At 41.6% G+C, this 23,866-nt stretch overlaps 2 protein-coding genes across 2 annotated transcripts in view; one reads left to right on the forward strand and one right to left on the reverse strand.

The window, feature by feature from the left end:
• Positions 1-557: 557 nt before the first annotated feature.
• Positions 558-23,866, reverse strand: part of LOC114277034 (protein SRG1) — a 38,887-nt gene continuing 15,578 nt past the window's right edge. Inside the window, exons 2-4 of the mRNA XM_028218851.2 lie at positions 3,380-3,627; positions 2,296-2,620; positions 558-1,064 (exon numbers count right to left, since the gene is read on the reverse strand). Of these exons, the coding sequence (XP_028074652.2) occupies positions 795-1,064; positions 2,296-2,620; positions 3,380-3,627 (843 nt within the window). The 3' untranslated portion in view covers positions 558-794. The remainder of the gene's footprint in view (positions 1,065-2,295; positions 2,621-3,379; positions 3,628-23,866) is intronic.
• On the forward strand, positions 10,062-12,662 carry LOC145798718 (uncharacterized). The gene is made up of 2 exons (XM_082887447.1): positions 10,062-12,104; positions 12,192-12,662. The coding sequence occupies exons 1-2, from the start codon at positions 11,625-11,627 to the stop codon at positions 12,411-12,413; spliced, it is 702 nt and encodes a 233-aa protein (XP_082743573.1). The 5' UTR covers positions 10,062-11,624; the 3' UTR covers positions 12,414-12,662.

Raw genomic sequence — 23,866 nt, forward strand, 5'->3', positions numbered from 1 at the left:
AACAATGTCTAAGAGATAATAGGTAATTAAACAATCTTATGTTGAATAGCTTACATGGCACAAGTCAAATTTTATCATATTACAGTACTTAAAATATTTATATTTAGCAATCTAATAGAGATGGAGAAATGTTGTTTCTTCAATTTTTTTAAAACAAAAATTAAATATAAATGACATTTGTAAAGAGAGAAATAGAAACACTTGCTCCCCGGAGCCAAGGCCCACAGATGCAATGATAACATCTCAAAGCATCATTTTTCGTGTTCAAAAGAAAAAAGAAAAAAAGTAGAAACACTTGCTAAAATTTTGAGTCAGATTTAACACATAATATAATAATGTCAAATTTCAATAGCTCGAATATCTTTTGCAAAAGGTGATTATATTATAGAAGGTAATAACCACTGTTAAAATAGTGAAGATGACTTTTTTTTTTTCTAGAACATTGATCAATATAATCGAACCACATAAACTTTTATCATCTTTCCATCCAGTCGCATATAAATAGAATTTTCATACAAAAATCTCATTGAGAATTATATGAGTGACCCTTTTTGAAATTATAAAATGAAATTACCACAAGGAGTCATTATATTTCATTATTATTTTTGTAATTCTACATAGACAGCTCATTGCAGTTGTGCCTGCATTAGCTTTGCTTATGCCAACGCCCAAAAAAATTCAAAGAAAAGAAAAAAAAAACACACACACAAACATTATGTAAAAACAATGCAGTAGCCTACACTTCTTGATGAATGAAAAGAGAGAGCTTCTGTTTATGGTAATTGCACCAGAATTTAACTTGAGCCATCTTCCTCATGAGTTTCAATTTTCATGAAATCAAGGTTCGACTTACCCTTGAGTTTTCGGGCGAAGAAGTCCTTGAAATACTTGTCAAAGGGGACTCGTCGGAAAACTGCAGGCTTGTTTGGTCCAATAAGGTTACGCGCAGGACCTAACTCCGACTCTAAATTGGTGCTGTAAAATGTTGCAATGGACATCCTTTCTTTTGTCGAGTTCACCATTGCTCTGTGCTCAAAGCTTCGATACACACCATTGCTCACAATCTGTATACAATGTTTGACATCAAATATCAAAAAAATTAATGAACTAATGTCTGATGCAGAGGTAGCTCAATTATTTAACCGGACACCTATGGCTTTCGTAAAAAATTCAAAATATTATTGCTGGACGTCCTAATTTGTTGATGTATAAGAAAATAAGGTATCATTTTGATATTTAGTCAGAGGTCTCAAAAAAAACCTTTGAACCCCTTCTAAAGTTGAATAGTTTGATCTTGATTTTGAGAGAGAGCCTTCTACTCTCTCCTCTATTGTCTTTTCCTCTGTCCTAATGCACTCAATGTAGTGGAAATCTCGAGAAATAAAATTCTCAAAACATAATCATACAATTGAGAGAGACAGCATTGACAGAAAGAAAGAGCTGCAGATGTGGCTCAACCTTTATGCCTCTATGCCAATGCAGCTCTCCAAAAAATCTCAAAAAATTTCTTACTTGGCATTGACCCCAATAATTTAAAGGCCCAGTAAAACAAGTCTCATTTTGATATTTGACTGGAAGCCTAAAAAATTCTTAAACAGTTGACAAAGAATCCCCTGTCGACAGAATACACATATTATAAACTCAAAATAATTTCCCAAGTGATTGCACGCTTATTGGGTGTAATCACGACAATGAAAGAATCATCCCATCTACTGTCAAATCAACCGATTCTGTTTTTCAAAATCTCAAAATTAATAACCTATGCTAGTCCACCTCACGAAAAAATTCTTAATATTGGTCACTAATAAAAAAAAAAAACAACACCCAATTAGTACACATTAATGTGTGTTTGGGAGGGAAAAGATTGGGAACACGCCTAACCTTTGGCATAGTGCACATAGTGGTTGCCCCGTGAGTTGAACCCATAACCTCAAGGTTATTAGGCCAAGATTTTACCATTGAACCAATGTTTTAATATTGGTCGCAAATATAAACTCAAAATAATTTCCCAAGTGACTACACGCTGATTGGGTGTAATCATGACAATGAAAGAGTCGTCCGATATACTCTCAAATGAATCGATTCAGTTTTTCAAAATCTCAAAATTAATGATCTACGCTAGTCCACCTCACAAAAAAATTCTTAATATTGGTCGCAAATATAATGATGAGTGAAGAACTTGATGCAATCATGCAATTGTCAAGCCATTTAACCTCCATGATGTTCCCAATGTCGACAACAAAAGCATTTTGCAAGCAATACTATGGAATGGAGTAAATTAAAGCTTGAAATTACCTCCATGATGTCCCCAATGTTGACAACAAAAGCATCTTGCAATGGTTTAACGGGTACCCATTTCCCTTCTTTCCGAATTTGGAGGCCTTGGGTGTCATTGAGCTGATACAGAATGGTTAAAGCAACTGCATCGGAGTGAGGAGTGAAGCCGATGGCCATGTCAGGCTCAGGGCATGGAGGATAATAATTCATTCTCATGGACTGTACCCCATCACTGAATAGTTCTTTCATCTCTTCATTGTCCATCTTTAGAGCTTTAGCCATCTGACTTAGGATGATCATGGCTAGCTTTTTCACTTCTGCAGAGTATGCTTCCATTGTTTCCCTGCAATTAATATAGAATTAAAATCATAGCATTCTACCACACATAAATATACACATACACAGGAAGTTATACTATACACACCTCAAAAACAGATGCATATGGTATGCATTTAAAATTTCAGTCAAAATTATTTATAACTTCCACCAATTTGACTCATAACCAAGACCAAATTGGTTCATAACCAAAACATCACAAAAGACCACTTCTTTTTATAATAAAACATCATAAAGTTTCATAACCAACAATCATTTTGGTTAATAACCAAACACCGTAAAGCCTCATAACCAAGATCAGTTTGCTTATAATGACAACCACCATAAAATTTCTTAACCAAGGATGCTGCAGCTCATAATCAACCCCCACAAAGTCTCATAACTAAGTACTACATGATTTATAACTAAAATTACTTATCTTCATAACTAGAGCATAGGGTACACCGTTTAAAAGGATGTTTAGCATAGAATTTTTCATACATATACAATATAAATGAAAGTACCACTGCAAATGTGTACAACACTAAAGAAACAATCTAAATGATAGTTTTGCCTGGTCATTCATCCTATATAATATTTCTACCATGGACAAAGAAAAAACAAAGAGTAAAAAGTGATGATGAATATGTTGCCATGATTTTCTTTTTTTATTAATTTTTCATAAAATGGTACAGTTGATTCCACATTTTTCACTTCATTGTGATATTTAAATACATATTTGACCAAGGCCTTTTGCAATGAGAGAGAGAGAGAGAGAGAGAGAAACCTGAGTTTTGGAGGTAGAAGGTCAAATAATTGAGTCCGCCTTAGACTTGTTGGAAGAGTGGTAATGTAGAACATGTCACTCCAGTCGAGCTTTTGCTCCTCTGATACCACAAAGAGCTGCCCAAAACCTTCATGGTTGTCTGGCTGTTGCCATAATTTCTTTTTGTCTTCCAAAGAAAGCTTGAAAAAATATACAACTTCCCTCTTGAATTCCTCTAACAATGAAATGCTCACTCCATGATTTACAACCTGATTCAACAAAGAAATATTCACAAATTATATCCATCAAAGACTTGTGGAGACTCCTAGGTCTCCGATTATCTTATAAAAAAAAGTTAATTATTACTTCAACACTACCTAATTAATGTTCTTATTTCAATTTGAAGGCCACACAAATGGACAGTCAGCATCTAATTGTGGCATTGTCACATCAGTGAAATAAGTAACACTAAATAACTGCTCATAGAAGAGAGAAGGAAATAAAGAAAAAAAAAAGGACTAGAATTCCCAATTAAAAAGTTGATGAGACGCGAAACCCTCTCTTACTGCGCGTGATACCCAAATTCAAGTCTTACCATTTTTGGGTACTTATATAAAGTACATGGCAAGGCCTACAAGTGCCACATCACCAAAACTCCACCCGCGTGGCAGACCAATAAGACACCACGTGGGCATATCACATGTTTGATACATGGCGATCCCTACAGGTGCTGTGTGCCAAGCACCATGCAAAACTAGGACTATATGCTTAGCCTAAGCGGGAGCATACATACAAGCTCAAATATGTCCAAATATGAAGAACTTTGCAACAAGCAGCACCATGGCCCCGCAGGGCCCATGGTCCTTCATGCCTCACTCCAAGACCAAACAACAATATAATCAGCCCCGATTCACTTAGACCCGAATTGATATGCCCTGGCTCTCCTAAACATTGAGATAGGCTCGTGGCCCATTCTCCTCCTTGGTCACATGGAAGCGAGCCCCTTGCTCTCCCAAACACTGAGGTGGGCCCTAGCTCATTCACCTACTTGGTTTCCTAGGCTGGGAGCAGGGCCCAGGCACTATTGCTTGGGATCATCAGAGGATATTAGACTAGTGGTTGAGGTCATGGGATCGCCGAGATGGTGATCTTCTTGCTAACTCCATCTCGGCCAAGCTTGGAGAAGAGGCAATAACAACTTTACATTCATGTCACCCGATGCATATACAAAACGTTACTTTCTGCCTGCCATGAAATGTTGCTCTCCGCCTGCCGTCAAGTTACAGACTACAAAAGGGCTTATATCACTTCTGGCAGAGTTGGGGAGAACGAGGCACCTGTTCAACAGGTTGCTTGGGCCCTAATACTCTTGCGGCCTATATAACGTATCATATATGTAGCAAGAAACTTCACTTCACCACAACAATACTCCATAATTCTAACACACTAAGTCTCACGCTTAAACACTCCCTCTCACATTCTACATTAGTGTTCAACGTCCATCACTGCCAACCTCTCCCTCTCCAAGCTTGCTTTGACCTCCTCCTCTCCACCTCCGGTGATCTCAATCCATTGAAGTGCCCGCCATCTTTCCAAACTATCTCCAACCACCCCTCTGACCCACATTATACTCCACTGGGGATGAGTAGTGCTCACTTCACATGGCACCAAAAAAGAACATCAAAACTGGGACAGCGACATCTCAAGGTAGCAATAGGGAGACTCTAGTGGAGACCTCGGAACACAACCCCGACGGCTTTGCCAGAGGAACAATTGTGAGGCCCCTGAAATTTTTTTTTTCTGAAAAGTCCCTTCTAAATTATTTCTTTGAAGTCCCTCAATTTCTTAATTAATTGCAATTTTAACCCTATGATCAAAATATATGCGCCAACCGAAAATTCGCAAACCCTAATCGATTTCGGTAACTTAAAAATCATTTATAAATATTGATTAATTGACTACCTAAATATGGAATTACCACTTTTCGATTTTCATTATGTTCGTCAGTTGATAGCCTTTTTATTTGAAACAATAAATCTAAACCGAATTAGTTTCTCTAACTGCAACAATCCTTATTTTACCTTAGTCATATTCATGAGAATTTACATGATTTTGTCTTGTTAAGCTTGCATCTGCAAACTTTGATTTGCTTTGCCTAAGTAAAGGTCCCTGTCTTGTTTTGTGTTGTTGTGTTTTGTCTAAGGATAAGATTCATGCTCTATTTCTAGCTTTGTGTGTTGAACCTAGGCTATCTACCTTTATTACCTCATACCTAGGTCACACCTTTGAACCTCTTACACCTAGGCCGTTGAGCGTCAATACCTAGGATCATCTTGGAACCATCTTGGTTGACCTCCACCTTCACCCTGGCATCTTGGCCGAGATGTGTATCATCTAGGCATTGGAGATATTTGATCCTTGAACCTTTCATCCTTGTTGTGCACCTTAACCAACACCTAGCAATCTTGTTTCTTGACCTATACAACCTAGGCCAAGGTGCGTCACACCTAGGCCAAATGTTACTCCTCCTTGCCGAGATCACGGAAACCTTACTTGTCCGAAGCCTAAGTTTTGATCTAGGATCCTTGCCTTGTCAAAATGCCCGTGCCATCTTACTTGTTGTATACACTTTGACCTACTCTTGTCTTTTCATTCTAGCACCTTTGAGGAGACTTGACCTGGTGATGCCACGTGTCCCAGTAGTAGGTATTAGTCAGTTAGCTGTTGAGAAACCCCTATCATTTGCCATATCTTTGTTTAAGAAGGGAGAGAAACTCTAGGGAGAAGAAGTTCTTGGAGGGAGCTAGGTTTACCAAACTTGATTATTAGTGTTCGAACCATTGGATTTGTGTTTTGAGGTTAGATTCTTGATCTACTCTTGTTGTTCTTTATGTTAATCTGATCACATTGCATAATCTTGCATGATTCATGAGCCATGTATTGATTTAAAGTTTTGTTGTAGAATCAATAAAGTTTTGTTGTAGAAAGAGAAAGTGATGTTCTTGTATTCTTGAAGAAAAATCATGTTTTGATCCAAAAGTTTGTATCAAGTTCTATATTTTTGTGTTTGTTTTCTTGAAATCTTCCAGTATGGGTACCCAAGTCCATGTTTTTGAACTCATATAGTGAAATCATAGATTTTGAATAAGAAATCATGATTCATGTTCTTCATGCTCATGTGCTTCATGTTCTTCAAGAGGAAACCCAGATTTCCAGACTTCACTTTCCTAAGCGTGGTCACTGAGACCCACTCTTGTCTAAACCTCACACCTAGGCCAAGCATTGCATCTCACCTTGGCTTACCTTGCATGATCACTTGTACCTTGGTCTATCTTGCATGCACACCTAGGCCGACCACTGTACACCTTTGCCGACACCTTGTAACATCTCGGGCGGGCAGCCCACATCTCGGCCAAGGAGACCACACCTCAGCCAAGACCTCTTGAGTTCACCCAGCTAGGCCATTTTGGCCCAGCTCATCTTTGTGCATCCATTCCGAGACTTGGTTTGTACCCAACATGCTTTTCCAAGAAGAAAAACATTGATTTAACTCCCAGCACCTGTTTTGCTTTGTTTTGACTTGGTTTTGGAAAGAAATGTCAGGACCTATTTTACTCATTTGAAGCTTGTTTTGAGAGTGTTTTCATAACCATCTTTGACCATCTCTTCTTACCTTCTTGAAGTGCATTCAATGGAATTACTATGTGATTGTAGGTCTTGGATCTTTGCCTTACATCTGAAGAGCTATTGTGAGTGGTATTTTTAATAAAGTTATGTTATAACGTTTTGATAAAAGCTTTGCTTTGTTTTGGAAAAATATTTGATTAAGCATGAATGATTATCCTTTAGCTTTTGTATCAAGTATTATGTTTGTTTTGATGACACTCTTGAAAGGTCCTTGTGTGCTAGGGGACTTTAATACTACTAGTATCCTTGTTTGAGATATCTCCCTTGCCACCGACGGGCGGGCTTGTCTAATCGATTCCGGATCGGTTATTCCCTTGTTTTGTCAATGAATGTCATCCCTTGTATTATGTAGATGCTAGTAAACATCCATTGAAGCTTTGAAAGACTTTGATTGAAGGACTTGGTTCATCCCTTGTTTTGTTTTTGGCAAAAATCTCGTATATCATTCATTCAAACCTTTATTACTCATATCATTCATTGAGTTTTCAGCTCACCACTCTCCCTTATATATATGTAGGTGATGAGCAAAAAGGCGGTGTCGCCTAAGCTTTGTTGGAAGATGTGTTTTGCTTTATGCTTTTGTATTCATCTTGAAGATTATGCTTCTTAGCTTCGTAGTTCATTTCTTTTGTATGTTTTCGCTTGAGAAGCCTTTTGATCAATATGTAATTTCAAGTTGTAGTTGTTTGTATCCAAGTTGTAAAATCATGTTAAGATGTATGTCATTCCATTTAATCTATGCACATCTCTTATGAACTAATTAGCTTTAAATTTATGCTTCTGCACATGTATGCCCCATATGTATACTCTCTTTGTGTGAATCTTCGTAAGTTGGCCTTCGGTAATCTCGGATTACTGGCCATCACGGCATCATTCTATTAGGGGCGGAATGGGGTCGTGACACTAAACCTAATTTAGTTTAATTCTACACTTAAATAAATGTTCCAATTCATAAATTAAACCCAAAGCCCACAGCCTTTTATTAAATTAGTAATTGACCCCAAACTAATACTAATATATATACTTGTACCTTTAAACCTATTTTATACACCATATTTTGAAATTTCCAACAACTGTACACAAGAAAAAAATAAAATAATTCCCTCAAACCCCTTCCCCCCCCCCCCCTCCTCCCCTCCTCCAAACAACATGGCCGGCTACCCCAGGGGAAATGAATACAGCTTTTCAAACAAAATCCATGAATTTAGGGAAAACGTTTGCTAGTACCCCCAAAACATGGAACCATGCTTCCACCCTAAGCTCAATCCTAACCAAAGCCTAACTAGATCATGATTAATTGTATAATTAAGAGCTCTAATCATTTACTATTCCATTAAGTTCCAAGTAAATCCAAAATATCCAATCTATTTCCAACCAATTGGTACTGTAGACCTTTTGCACCAAGTTTAGTATATATAGAACGAGAAGGTCTTGTTAGCTAACCAACCAAGCCTCAAGTAAGCCACATCACCATCTCTCCTTCTATTTCCTTTTCAAATACATGTTATTAGAGATTTAAAATCATATTTTCAGATTTGTTGTAATGGTGTTCATAGGTTCAAAGTTGATGAATTTGGCTTTGGTCCTTCTTCTACTCATATTTACTCTTAATAGATGCAAAACTACATTTTTCTTCCTATATCTCACATTATTTCCAAAGGCATACCATCACCCTAAAAATTTGAGTTATTGATACATTATTTAGTATGTTTTCATCACAAAAGAAGTGAAAAATTTTCCTTAGTTGGCATCTTTTCTCATCAATCTTCTTATTTTGAGTATTGTGCATGAAAAACCTGTTTTACAGCCAACTTTCGAAAATTCTAGAAACATATAGAAAAATCATCTAGACCTCGGTTTTATGTCAAAAACTTCCTTAAAGAGTTAGCTTTCAAGAAAAATCGATTTCATTGAAAAAGAGTGAGCGGTTTGTAAGAAAATCCAGTTTTCATAATGGTCGACGAATCTGGACAGCGTTGGAGTGTTTCTCAACTAACTAAAAATCTAAAAAAGCTATTCCATTTCTGAAAACTAGATGAAATTCTCTACGAACCATAGGAAGGCCAGGCTCCGGAAAAATCTGAAATGGTCTTTTTGACTTTAATCTTTAAATGGTACTGTGTGAGTGATTTTCTGATCACACTGCCCGTTTAGTAATCAGCTAGAGAGCACCGGCAGAATAGATGGCTTCAACTAACCTGCAACAGAAAGAGAAGGCTCTGGCGGTGGTTCTTCCACTCGGGAGCACTCCGACGATCAAGTCAGTATATCTCTCAAAGATAATCAAGTGCTAAACTCACTGCTCAAAGTATAAATTGCGTACCTTAGACCCACGGAGGTGCCTCTTTTTTATAGTTACCTCAATCATAATCCCAATAGAAGCCTGACTTCTATGGACTCCAATTCAGTACTTACTTTGGATTCCTCAAGAGACAAAGATAAACTCCCTAAGAGCTTTATCCTCATCTTGACTAAGTCTCCTCTTCATTCTTGGACTCTTGTCCTTTATCCGTTTATCTCGGATTCCGGTATCTTCGGAGATAACCTCGGCAACGCCAAGATAACCTCGGTATAATGACCAGGACACGTGGCACCTCGACTGACACATCGGCGTCACCTTGCCACGTGTTGGTACTCAGAAAATATATCCCCACAACTGCCCCCTAGGTTCTATTACCTCGGCATTTTGAGGTGATGGAACCTATATCGGTACTTCCTCCTGTACATCGGCTCAAGAACTCCTCAGCCGAGATCATTCATTTCAGGCCGACATGTTTTCTTCAGAGAACAAGAATTCCAGTGAACTCTTTCACGTGTGTGAGCTGTCACGTATCATTTACTCAACCGTTTCATTCACGCATCTCCACCTCATTGGACCGTGCCCATGGCGCGCTTGCAAGCCGTCTTGCGTCTGTGGGCGTCGTCTGACGTATACGTTGTTCCAGGCGCATTTAATGCTCCGTTTTGCCGCCGTTTCAAATTTTTGACAAAACCTTTCCCCCTTTCTTCATTTTTTCACTTTTGCATTCGATTTCTCTTCGCTTTTTCTCTCTCTAGCTCTTGAATACGCCATTGTTCCAGTCCCAAGTTCTGCAATTGTCTTTATTCATCTTTCTGGTGAAGCTTTCGCTACTCTGTTACTCCTATAACCATCGTCTGACTTCGGCGAACCTTATTCCGGCCTTACTTCTTCTGGTAAGCTACTGTTCCTTTCGTTTTCAATTTTGTTGATATTCTTCATTACTTGTTGCCATTTTTGTTTCAAATCTTGCGAATCACATATCTGAACATATTTATTAAATGGTTTTGATCTTGCCCATATCTTGAATACATACTGTTCACCACTTTCTTGCACTCTTGTTATTGTTCTTGACCCTTTATTTCTTGTATTCTTTATGCTCCTGATATCCCATCCCTGTTCTTGATTCTAAAGCACGTCTTTGCCTTTCTGTCTTCCAGATCCGTGCCTTCAACCCTTGCTTTCATAGATCTAGGTTTGGGATTTGTTGTGCAGAACCCATAATTTAGGAAAAAACTAAAACTAGTACTTTACCTAGATTTTTGCCGAGGTCTTATTTACCCTCTCAAAACACCTTTTCTCTGAAATCCAACCCTTCTAATTCAGGCCGATATCATGGGTATGTGGAGACATAGGGTAGATACCTCAACCAAACTTGAGTACTTTAGGCAAGAGTTCTCTATCCCTGCCGATGTCCATCTGAGGCTTGCTGGAGTTGACGACTCCATCATGCCCACAGATGATTCGATGCCCTTTCCCATTGTAGCTTTCACTGAGTGCGGACTCCGACTCCTACTCAACATTCTTTTTCGTGAGATTCTTTACTATTATAAGTTGAACCCCATGCAACTGGCAATCAATTCTTACCGAGTGATCAATGGCATCATAGCCTTAGCTAAACAAGAAAATGCTAGGATCACCCTAGCTGATATCCAGTACTGCTATACTATGTGTGCCCTTAATTTGAAAGAAAAAGGCTACATTTATTACCTTAAGCCGAGGTCTACAGAATTCAAAATCGTAGCCGACCTCCTAGACTCTAACAAGGGGGCTGGAGATGACTATTTCATTATCTCGGGAAATTGGGAGTTTGCTCCAGACGAGGACATCCATCTCTACCCTCTTCCTCGATCAATTTTAGAGGGCAAGGGTAAGAGCCCAGTATTCAGCTTTGCCTGTTTTCTTTCAAAGTCTTAAATACTTTGTCTGTTTCTGACGTCTATTCTTCTTGCAGCTGTTCGTAAGCCACCGAAAAATTTTCGCCAATCCTTTGTTCCTAGCAAGGATTTGAAGAAACTTCTGGACTTGCCAGTCCATAAAAGGAAAGCGCCTGTGCTTCTCAATTTTATTCCAACATATAAGTCAACTTTGCCCGACGTTCCCAAAAGGAAGAAGAAAAGCCTTTCTCCACCCTCTGCTACAACTCCATTGACTGTATCCACATCACGAACAGATCGAGGATCAACATCCGATACAGCTGATTAGCCATCAACTTCAGCTCCATACCTGGTCCCAATATCCGAACGAAAACGTCGGCGACGACTTGTCCTTACTGCCGAGATGGGCCGCCTAAAACCAATTGCAAAAGATCTTCTGGCCAGCATTCCATCATCTGTTGACGACCAACCAGCGCAAACCCAACCTCCACCGAAGCCGAAAAGAATAAAAAATGCTCAACCAAAGGCTAAGATAGCTCAGGTTGAATCTGAAGACACCTCGCCTATCTCAAAGTTGGCTGAGAGTGATAAATCTCAGCCTTCTGCTGGGAAGAGGCACTCTGAGTCTCAACCACCAGAATCCCAAAAACCAAAAAAGCCAAGGTCTTTTTATGCAACAACCTCGGGATCAAAAAAACCCGATGCCCCCTGGGCCCCCTTAATTACTCTGGAAGACAAGCCTGCTATGGCAAGTGACAGTGCCAAGGATATTAATGTCGACGTTGCACTCAGTACTGCTCTGCTGTTACCAGGCGATTTGGAGCGAAACGCCCAGTACAGTGAGTATGAGAATTACGCTCTAATGCTTCAGCACTCCGTTCAGGTAGATGTCTTCTATTTGGTAATTTTCTTCTTTCTTTCTCTCCATTTCGTACTTTGAATATTCTCTAATACCTCTGTTTTCTTTCAGGCCATCCAGCATGCCCACTCTTTCTCAATGCAGTCTTTTGAGAATCGGGAGAGGCTTGTCGAGATGAAGAAGGAGTTCTCTTCCCTCCAAAAGACCAACAAAGGTCTTCAATCAAAGATGAAAAAACTAGAGGACCAAGCCGAGGCTGCAATCAAAGCTCAGACCAATGCCGAAGAGAAGGCTGAGGCTGCTGAGGCTATCAGGAAAGTGGCTGAGTCTTAGAAGAGAGAAGCCGAGGAAAAAATGGTCCAAGCCGAAAAGGAGCTTCAGGAGGCACTGGCCACCAAAGAAGCCGAAATAAAAGACGCCGACGAGAAGGCGTATGCCCAAGGCATGGCCGACGTTACAGATGCCTATGAACAACAAGTGAAGGTGGCATGCAACAAGGGTTTCACCCTTGGTTGGATGTCCCTTCTAAAGAACTTAATGTCCTAGAGGACTCACCATTGAGGAGAGCTGATGCCATTCCTCTTCCATTCCCTCTAGCTCAACCTCCAAGTCAAGATGTCAGCGAATTTGAGTCTGAGGATGGTGATGAGGAAGAGGATGAGGCTTTGGTAAGAAAATCCAAAGATGCTGATGGGGCCAAGTCCCCTCTTCAGAATGAGCAAGTCCTAGACTTGACTCAGGATGAAGAAGGTGATGAGGTTAACAAAGGTGCTGCTTATGTGAAGGAATCAACCGATTCCACCCTTGCTGATCAGAACCTTGATGACACTCTTGCAGAAATTGACGCTGAGGTCACGACGGATAAGGCTGCTGAGATGTCTTCTTAACAAACATCTGATCTTCAAATTCAACCAACTAGTGAAGAGGTCATGTTTTTCTTTTGCTTACTTGTATTTTGTTTCTTCTTTATCTTTTTGGAAAAATGTAAGCCTTTGTATGGCCGATGTGCCATTTTCTTGGTGAATGCTAATGCAACTTTTCTTTTTCTAAGTGTTCGCACCCTTGTCTTCTCTTCATTGCTTCTGCATGATTCTATACTTAGAATATTCTGCATGTTTTTCACATACCTTTCCTTCTTTGTGCAATCTTCTCGGGGTGACACACCTCGGTTATGCCACCTGACAATATACCTCGGCAAGTACTTGTCCTGTAAATTGCTTACAAATTTCAATAAGGATTAACATATACTGTTTTAATTTCAATTTTGTAAACATTTCTTAAGTCATAACAAGTGCCAAACAATGATTTTGGTTTAGCTTCAACTTGTAAATTACTACAAATTTCAACAAGCGTTAAGCATTACTTTGGTTTAACTTCAACTTGTAAATTGCTACAAATTTCAACAAGTGAAGATAAACAATATTCTCGGCTTAACTTCAACTTGTAAATTGCTACAAATTTCAACAAGTGAAGATAAACAATAATCTCGGCTTAACTTCAACTTATAAATTGCTACAAATTTCAACAAGCATTAAGCATTACTTCGGTTTAACATCAACATGTAAATTGCTACAAATTTCAACAAGTGAAGATAAACAATAATCTCGGCTTAACTTCAACTTGTAAATTGCTACAAATTTCAACAAGTGAAGATAAACAATTTTGTCTTTTCTCTGCCCCCAATGTGAACCTGAGTTCCACTTGGGTTCTCATTATTCAGAAACAACATTATGCATCTTTTATCAATTCACAAGTCTTGGAGAATTTTGCTAAGATTTTATTGATGACGTCCTCAAAAAATAACAAGGAACATCTAATGATAAAAAAATTTCAAATTACAAGTGTTCCAGGGTCTTGGCAATGCTTTGCCCTCATTATCTTCAAGCCGGTATGCTCCATTGCCCAATATCGAAGTAATTCTGTAGGGTCCTTCCCAGTTTGGGCTAAGCTTGCCCTCTCTGGGATCCTTCTTGTTGCCAACAACTTTTCTTAGGACTAGGTCGCTAACTTGAAAAACCCTTGGATTGACCTTCTTATTGTAGGCTCTAGCAAGCTGCTGATGGTATGCTGCGAGCTGAATTGCAGCTTTCTCCCTTCTTTCTTCTAAGAGATCCAGATCTCGGGCTAGAAGTATATTATTAGTCCCATTCTCTACTCCCTGGGTTCTGATCCCTGGGATACCGATCTCCAGTGGGATGACTGCTTCTGTGCCGTAAGCCATGGCAAAGGGGGTTTTCCCTGTTGATCTTCTCGGCATAGTCCGATATGCCCAGAGTACATTGGGCAACTCGTCTACCCACTTTCCTTTTGCTGCTTGCAGCCTCTTCTTTATCCCATCCAAAACTACTTTGTTGGATGCTTCTGCTTGCCCATTGCTTTGGGGAAAACTTGGTGTTGAAAAGTAATTCTTTATCTTGAATTTCACACAGAAGTTCTTGATGAGTTTGCTGTCAAATTGCGTTCCGTTGTCAGCAACTATTGCTCTTGGAATGCCAAATCTGGTGATAATGTTTCTCATATGAAGTTCTTAACGTCCACATCTCGGATTTTGGCAAGTGGTCTGCTTCTATCCACTTCGTAAAGTAATCTGTTGCTACTAGCAAGTATTTCCTTTGCCCAGTTGCTTGGGGCAATTGTCCAACGAGATCCATGCCCCATTGGGCAAATGGCCATGGACTGGATACAGGGTTCAGGTCAGCAGCTGGCTGGTGTATCAAAGGTGCGAACCTTTGGCATTGTTCACACTTCTTCACGTAGGCTCCTGCATCTTTTTGCATGTAGGGCTACCAATACCCCTGGGTAATGGCCTTGTGAGCTAGTGATCTGCCCCCAGCGTGGCTTCCACAAATCCCTTCATGAATTTCATATAGAAAATCTTCAACCTGCAAAGGGTGTACGTACCTTAAAAGGAGTCCAGTAAAGGACCTTCTGTAGAGATGTCCGTCCGCTGTCAGATTGAATCTTGCCGACTTCAATCTGCCCTTGTGTGTTTCCTTATGGTCTTCTGGCAGCTTTCCCTCTTTTAGGAATGCAACAATTACATCCATCTAGCTTGGTCCCAAGTCCACACACATTGCTTCTTGTTCTGTGATCGGTGGTTCTATGCTCGGGCCTGACAAATAGTCAATCATTATTGTCCTTGTTTTTCCAGTTTGTATTGAACTTGCCAAGTTGGCCAATGCGTCGGCGTGGCTGCTATCATCTCGGCTAACTTGAAGAAGTCGACAGTTGCAAAACAAGGCTGCCAGCCTGATGACTTCCTTTGCATATGCCGACATTCTGTCATCTCGGGTTGCAAACTCTTCTGTTGTCTGATTCATTATAAGTTGTGAATCACAAAAAATTACCTTATTTACTTCTGCTGCCACTGCCAGCTTTAGTCCTGCAATCAATGCTTCGTATTCTGCCTCATTGTTCGAGGCCTTGAACCTTAATCGAATGGACTGTTCCAATATCTCCCCATCAGGAGATATTAACACTACTCCTGCCCCTGCTCCTTGTCAGTTTGAGCTCCCATCGACAAACAGGCGAAAGGAGTCGCCGATGTAAATGCTGCAGGGTCTGAGTTTTTCTTTTCTTTGTTCTTTTGCCTTTGGCTGGGCTTCTCCTTATTTGCTTGGACATCGTTCATCTTGGCTCAACGGAGCCCGATGTTCGATGGATTTTGGCGTAAATTCGGCCACGAAGTCGGCCAAAACTTGGCCCTTAATTGCTGTTCTCGGCCTGAACTCCAAGTCGTATTGGCCCAAGGCCACTGCCCATCTTGCTATTCTTCCAGTTAAGTCTCCTTGTTGTAACAAGGACTTCAGTGGGTGCTCTGTTAGCACTATAATCTTGTGCTCTTGAAAGTAATGGTTCAGCTTCTTTGAAGCCATTACTAAGGCCAACATTAATTTCTCTAGTGGTAGGTACCTTGTTTATGCATCAGCCAAGGTTTTGCTTACATAATAAACAACCTTTTGCTCCCCTTTTTCCTCTCGGATTAGCACTGCACTTACAGCGTGTTCTGAAACTGCTAAATACAAAAACAATTCTTCCCAGGTTTAGGTGTTGAGAGGACTGGAGCCGTGGTCAGATATTTATTTAGTTCGGCCAAAGCGGCCTCACATTCCTCAGTCCATAGGAAGTCCGTGGCCTTCTTCACCAGGTTGAAGAAAGGTTTACATTTGTCTGAGCTTCGGCTTATGAACCTGTTTAGGGCCGCGGCCCTTCCAGTAAGCATTTGAACCTGTTTTGCCGACGTCGGGCTTTTCAGCTCTAGGATGGCCTTGATTTGATCTGGGCTGGCCTCAATGCCCTTTCTTGTTACCAGGTACCCCAAAAACTTACCTGATCCAACTCCAAACACGCACTTTGATGCGTTGAGTCGGAGCCGGTATGTTTTGAGTATATCAAAGACCTCTTTTAGGTCGGCAAGATGACCCTTAGGTTCCTTAGTCTTCAAGACCATGTCATCGATGTAGACCTCTACTGTTTAGCCAATCAGGTGTTTGAACATCTTGGTTACCAACCTTTGGTAAATTGCTCCAGCGTTTTTCAACCCAAAAGGCATTACCTTGTAACAATACAGCCCTTTTCGGGGTGATAAACGCTGTCTTCTCCTCATCTGGGGGGTACATGGCTATTTGGTGGTATCCCCTGTAAGCATCCAGGAAGCTCATCCTTCCATGTCCAGATGTGGCGTCTACCAACTGGTCAATCTTAGGTAGAGGAAAGCTGTATTTGGGACAAGCTTTGTTCAGGCTTGTAAAATCTACGCAGACCCTCCATTTACCATTCTTTTTCTTTACTACCACAGTGTTTGATAGCCATGTCGGATAATTAACTTCTCTGATGGCCCTGGCCTCCAGAAGTCTGTCTACTTCCTCCTCCACTGCTTCAACGTGTATCAACGTCGGTCTTCTGGCTCGTTGTATTACTGGTTTGGCTGTCCTATCAATGTTCAATTTGTGGCATGTGACCTCGGGGTCAATGCCAGGCATTTCATAAGGCGTCCAAGCGAACACCTCTATGTTTGCTCTCAGAAAAGTTTCCAGTTTTCTTTCTTCTTCTTCGGCTAAGCCCGAGCCGACAAGAAAGAAGCGTTCTTCATCATCCTCCTGGACGAGGACTTTCTTCAGTGCTTCTTCACTCTTCTCGGCTGGCTCCTTGCCGACATCCTGTAGGACCTTCATGTCCTCGTCTTCAATCTCTGCCTTCTCCAGTTCTCGAATGTTGCAAGTGGGTTTCATTGCTGCCATGGAGCAATTCTTTGCCTGCAGTTAATCTCCTCTGACTTCTTCAATCCCATGCTCTGTTGGGAACCGTAGTAGTTGATGCAATGTTGAGGAAACTGCCCCCATTGCATGCAACAATGGCCCTCCCAAGATGAGGTTGTATGGCGAGGGTGTGTCAATCACCATGAATTCTGTCTTGATCTTCGTAGTGCCGGCTTGTACTTCCAAGCTTGTTGCGTCCAGTGGCCACGTCGGCGTTACATTGAAGCCGACCATCGGGCCATTGGACTGCTCCAAGTCATCAGGATGAAGGCCCAGCTCCTTGTAACATCTAACATACATGATGTCGCAAGAGCTGCCTTGATCAATCAGGATGCGTTTCACCTGGCACTCCCCAACCTGGAGGGATACTACCAAGGCATCATTATGTGGATGCTGGACCATCTCTAGGTCGGCTTCAGTAAAGGCTATCGTTGGTCCCTGGCATTTTTCAGGCCGAGGTTTTTTATGTCCAACCTAGTTTACGTGCCGTAAGTGTTTTACCTTCTGGGTCTCCCCTCGTATGTCGTTTGCGTTCACCTTTGAGTGAATTACATTAACCACCCGTGGTCCTCCTGCCTGTAGTTGCTGTGCTGGGGGAGGCGGAGCTGCTGGTGCTTGAAGCAATCTTGCTTGTTCTTCCCTTGTCCTGGCCTCATCGACAAGGTCCCTCAGATGGCCTTGCCTCACCAAGTCTTTTAAGTGTGCTTTTAGGGCTCTGCAACCCTGAGTTGGGTGCCCTTCTTCATTGTGGTAAGCACAACGCCTATCGACGTTTCTTCCCATAAATTCCCCTGGTGTTCTTGTCGGTGCTCTGAAATAGGGTTGGTTTCGTATTTGATCCAGGACTTTGTGGACCGGGATTCGGAACGCAGTCGTCACTGCTTGTTTAGCCCTCAATTTTGTTTCTTGTTTGATCGATCCATTGTTACCTCGGCTTAGCTTTGGCGAGCCGTTTCCTTTCTCTTGCTTTGTCTCTTTGTTTCCCGACGTATCCTCCTCAGCTCCGGCGTACTTCTCAATTCTCGCCATGAGTTCTTCCATGCTTTTTGGCAATGCCTTTGCCAAAGACTTCCGTAGTGGGCAGTCATCTTTCAGTCCGTTCTTGAAAGACACGACTGCCACCTCTTGGTTCCATTCGGGTATTCGATTGAACACCTCGTAGTACCTTTTTGCGTAGGCCCTAAGGCCTTCATCCTTGGTGATTTTTAAAGCCATCAGTGCGTCGACCCTCAAGGGCTGTAGTTTGTTTGTCACAAACCTGGCCACAAACATCTCGGCCAGGCCTTCTCAAGTTTTTACGCTTCCCTTCGATAGTTTATGGAACCAATCTGATGCAATCTCCCCGAAGGATGAGGGGAATACTTTGCAGAGTAACGGCTCGTTCCCACTATATAATGCCATTGAATTCAAGTATAGTCCAACGTGAAAGTTAGGATTTGACTTACCATCATATATTTGAAACCTCGGCATACTGAATCTCTTTGGTGCTTCAAATTTGTCCAGTTCCACCGAGAATGGTGTCCTCGGCTTAACCGGGGAAGTTACCTCGGCTTCAGCATTTTGTTGCTTCCTCTTGAGGTAATCTCTCAAGTCTTCTTTACTCCTCCCTGGAGCTCGGCTATCTTTGGACTTTAATCTTTTCGGCCTCATGGTGGGCCCGTTTTGATCTTTCTCCATGAGTTGTGTCAAAGCAGAGCGCCTGCCCTTGAACATGCCGATGTTCTTTGGGCTCTGAGTCCTTCGTGTGATACGTCCTTCGGGACTCCTCTCGTCTCGGCTCCTCTCGTCCGACTTCCCTGGAAGGTCGGTGAGAGTGCCTTCCGCTCCTGGTGTGCTGAGGGGCTTCGGGGATTGTTTTCCTTCCTCCCTTCTGGGTATTAGTTGCTGGAATCGGTGTGTCCTGCAGCGGGTACGGTGGCTGCATGACATTGTTTTGCATCATGAAGTTGACGACCGACTGCAGGTCTGCCAACTTGTTTTCCAATTCTTTTACTTCTTCATCCCTCAGGCACCTATCCCTCCATACCTGGAGGTTATCTTCGTTATAGTACTTGCTTTAGTCTGTCTTCTTCGAAGTGTCGCCCTCCTGGCCGACGTCTTTCTCTCCGTGGCCTTGGTCACGAGTTTCTGCATTGTGGTTGTCTCCTTCGATATCAAGGTCGATTGGTCTGCCACTCCTAGCAGGAGTGTCGTCCCCAATCTTTTCCTTCTGTCCGTTACTGGCCATCTATTCTTCTAATTTCCCACAGACGGCGCCAAATTGTGTGAGTGATTTTCTGATCACACTGCCCATTTAGTAATCAGCTAGAGAGCACCGGCAGAATAGATGGCTTCAGCTAACCTGCAATAGAAAGAGAAGGCTCCTGCGGTGGTTCTTTCACCCGGGGGCACTCCGACGATCAAGTCAGTATATCTCTCAAAGATAATCAAGTGCTAAACTCACTGCTCAAAGCATAAATTGCGTACCTTAGACTCACGGAGGTGCCTCTTTTTTATAGTTACCTCAATCCTAATCCCAATAGAAGCCTGACTTCTATGGACTCCAATTCAGTACTTACTTTGGATTCCTCAAGAGACAAAGATAAACTCCCTAAGAGCTTTATCCTCATCTTGACTAAGTCTCCTCTTCATTCTTAGACTCTTGTTCCTTATCCGTTTATCTCGGATTCCGATATCTTCGGAGATAACCTCGGCAATGCCGAGATAACCTCGGTATAATGACCAGGACACATGGCACCTCGGCTGACACATCGGTGTCACCTTGCCACGTGTTGGTACTCAGAAAATATATCCCCACAGGTACTTAATTTGGAAATTTAGTTTTGCATTGGTGTTTTATATTCGTCTTCATGAATATGCTTATTAATATATGATCATGTCTTGGTATGATATCACATATGTCATGGTTATATACCTTTTATTCTAGTCCTTCGATGATACTCACACTTATGCAAATTTATTCTTTTGTTATTTGCTTATGCAAACTAACTTAAAACATTAATATAAACGGAAAACTTAATGGGGTGGCTAATGGGATTTCAATGACATAAGTATTGTTATGAGATAAAGTTATTTTCAAATTGAATTGGTTAGCAGGACGTGTTCCCTTTTGGAAAGTTAAAGTCTTGCACAAGTGATTGTTTGGAACCCTTGAACGGAGCGGTTGTATTCGAACCTTAGGTGGTTTGGTGTGAAGAGGGAATGGGCAATGCCCTATTTTACCGTCTCTTTTGAGGTCCTTGGTTGGCACTACGCGGTATGTAACCATTGGTAGGTATCTGGGGTAAGATCTACAAAGAAGTAAAAGAGGGGGCATACCGAATAATCCACGTACAATTCTTGTGATTGGGAGGATGAAATCTCTTTAGAGGATTTCTAAACTACTAACAACTAATTTTGTAACCTTTGTTATTTACTTGAATGTCATGTTTCTTTCCCCTATTGTTGTAATTGCTATTGTGTATTAGATTGGGAAAAAGGGACGGGGTGTGTGCGCGTTTACTTAGCATTCAAAGCTCACGGCGTATCATGCTAGGTGCCAAAGAGGATCTTGCAGGAGAAAACGACAAGCCGGAGACTTTCGAAGACTATTGGTTGTCCTAGAGAAGCTAAATTTTTTGTGGTTTTGTAAAGTCCATCTGGAATTTTATTTTTGGATGTAATATTGATGGAACCAACTTTTGTAACTAAGGACATTTTGTATTTATTCTCTTATTATTATTATTATATGCTTGTCTTTTTAAAAACCAATATAGTTCCCTATGTCGCTTATGAGACCTTGCGTCAATGCCTTTTAAGATTTGTCAAAAGGATAATGCGCTACCTTAGAAAGCTGGACTTAGAACGGAGGCTAATTTGAATCCTCCAGCGATCTGGGATCTTACTTGGTCATTGGCCATAGGACTCATTAGTGACTTTCCCTTGACTACAACCCTTAGTGTAGATTTTGGGACCGTCACAATTTGGTATCAGAGCTTAGGTTCGACCCTTAGCCCGCGTAACCCGATACGTAACTCTAGAATCCCTTACCCCTATACACTAGTGTATTTTACTAGCACACTATTATATCTATGTAAAAGAGACTAACAACTAAAACTTTTCCCCTCCACCATAGGATGTCATCGAAAAGCCGTCAAACAACCGACATTAGCCTCGACACATGGAGAGCCTTTTGCATGCACGATAGGAGGGCCCTGTCCATCAATACCTACTATAGCCGCCGGCGATGTGAATTTGCCGCTGAAGAGATGATCATCAAGGAGATACGAAAAGTAGAGACGAACTACTCTTACTATACAAAGGAGCAAAAGAGGTCCTTGGTTCGACGCCACCTGCAGCACCTAAGTCGTGCCGCAAAGAGCACAGTCCGTAAGGAGCAGGATGGCCAGAAGATGGACACCCTAATACGTCGAGCCTTGGCAGATGAAGCACCACCCCGACACCCAGTGCAAGCTAAGAGTGGCGAGTCTCACTACCCTGGGCAGGATAATAGTTAGCCAATGGAGATGGAGCAACAATCGGTGCAGCCAGGAACAACTCTAGCATTTCCAATTGAAGTGTCATCTGAGCACGTTCCCCCTTCACCAATGTATACACCATGCTCCCCTGGCCAGGCAACCGACTCGGCAGATGAGGATCCTAAAGAAGATTTCGACTGGTCTGGGAGTGAGTTAATCTAAGGGTAGTAAGCTAGGCTTTTGTAAGATCCACTTATGGTAAGGATCTTTAAGATATATGTAGTAACTTTGTGATTATGCTGTGTGTAGTGCCTTTTGAAAGAAACTCTGATCTGGAAGCCTTTTGTATTGATGCCTATTATAAATATATGAAGTGATGATTTGATCTATATCTGTTGATTGTTACTTGCTTTAATATTTCGCCACACCCTAAGAAAACTAAACCTTAATTTCAAGTCTAATAGAAAGATTACCTCCAGCTAGAAATCTAGAAACCAACTTATCCCATACCATGAACAGAATGGTGGATACGCGACCTAATGACTACTTAGAGACTAGCAACAATACCCGAAACCGTTCCAGAAATTAGCATGGACCCGTACTCGCGGGAGCCAATATCCTAATAATCTTGGGCATCAAATTTTGGAAGAACTAGGACAACTAAGGAACAATTGGCAAACCGAGAGGACTCGACTCTTTTCGGAGTTTAGAAAACAAAGGCCTCCAAAGTTCACAGGAGTACCAGACCCGAGAGTGGCTGAAAATTGGCTAAGGCAGATAGAGAAAATGTTGGACACTTTAGGGATAACTGAAGATGCCGATAGAATAGCCTTGGCAATATTCAAGCTAGATGATGAGGCCGATCATTGGTGGGAACTAATCAAGAATACCTGTGACATTACAGACACGTCATGGGACCAGTTTAAGGAATTGTTTCTAAATAAATATTTTCCAACTACAGTTCATCAAGAGCAAGTCAGGAAATTCCAAAACCTGGAGCAGGGGAATATGACCGTAACCTAATACGCCGCAAAATTTGAAGAGTTAGCCTGCTATGCAACTAGGTATGTAGCAAATGATGAAGAGAAAGCAAGGATGTTTGAATAGGGGCTGGACCTTACAATCAGGGGGAGAGTTCTACCGTAACGGCTCCACTCATATGCCAAGGTATTAGAGACGACATTAGAATCTGAAAGGGAAATAGCCAATGCTAGGAAAATTTGGAACAAGCGGAAAGGGGGTCAGACATCTGTAGGACCTCAGAGGAACCAGAAGGCAAGTACAGCCCTGAAGCCCTACTCGAGGCCACAGCCACAGCCACAGCCACAGCCACAACCACAACAGCAATGGCAACGGCAACAACCACTACAGCAAATCCAGAAAGGAGGTCATCAATCAAGACTGACAGGACAAATCCAACGCTTTGATTGTAAACAGTTGGGGCACAAAAAGAGCGAATGCCCCCAACTCCCTCCATCAGGATACCAGGGAGGAGGTTTCGGAGCATATGCCTAGGCAGTGGGTAGACAAAAGCCTTGGTTAAACAAGACAGGATCTACCAACAGCAACACCAGAAGAGTGAAGGAACTCAGAATGCTAGGACCAATGGCAATCAGAAGGCAACCTACAAAGTCTTTGCCTTGCAAGAAGAGGAGGGGGACCTGTCCTTAATTGAGGAAAATTTAGTACTATATAATTCTTGGGTGCATTTTTTATTTGATACCAGTGCATCGCATTCTTTTATATCTTCTGCTTGTGTTAAGTCATTAGAACTTGTATGTGAACCCTTAGAAACTGCCTTCAGTGTGATATCACCTATAGGAGGATGCGTTCGGAAAGGGTTGATCTGTAAGGATTGTAAGATAGGAGTCTCAGACCTACGCCTGACTTGCAACCTTCGAGTCATGGAGATATATTTTGGGCATGGATTCGTTGTCCACCCATTGAGCGGCGATCGATTGCTGTCAAAAGAAGGTAATGGCTCACGTGCCTGACAGAACACGCTTCCAGTTTAAGGGGATAGGCACGATTCCTTGACTTCAACGAAACGTAGGATACAGTGGCACGATCA

Source organism: Camellia sinensis, chromosome 9 (assembly GCF_055761805.1).
Source record: "Camellia sinensis isolate YWXY chromosome 9, ASM5576180v1, whole genome shotgun sequence".
Classification (NCBI taxonomy): Eukaryota; Viridiplantae; Streptophyta; class Magnoliopsida; order Ericales; family Theaceae; genus Camellia; species Camellia sinensis.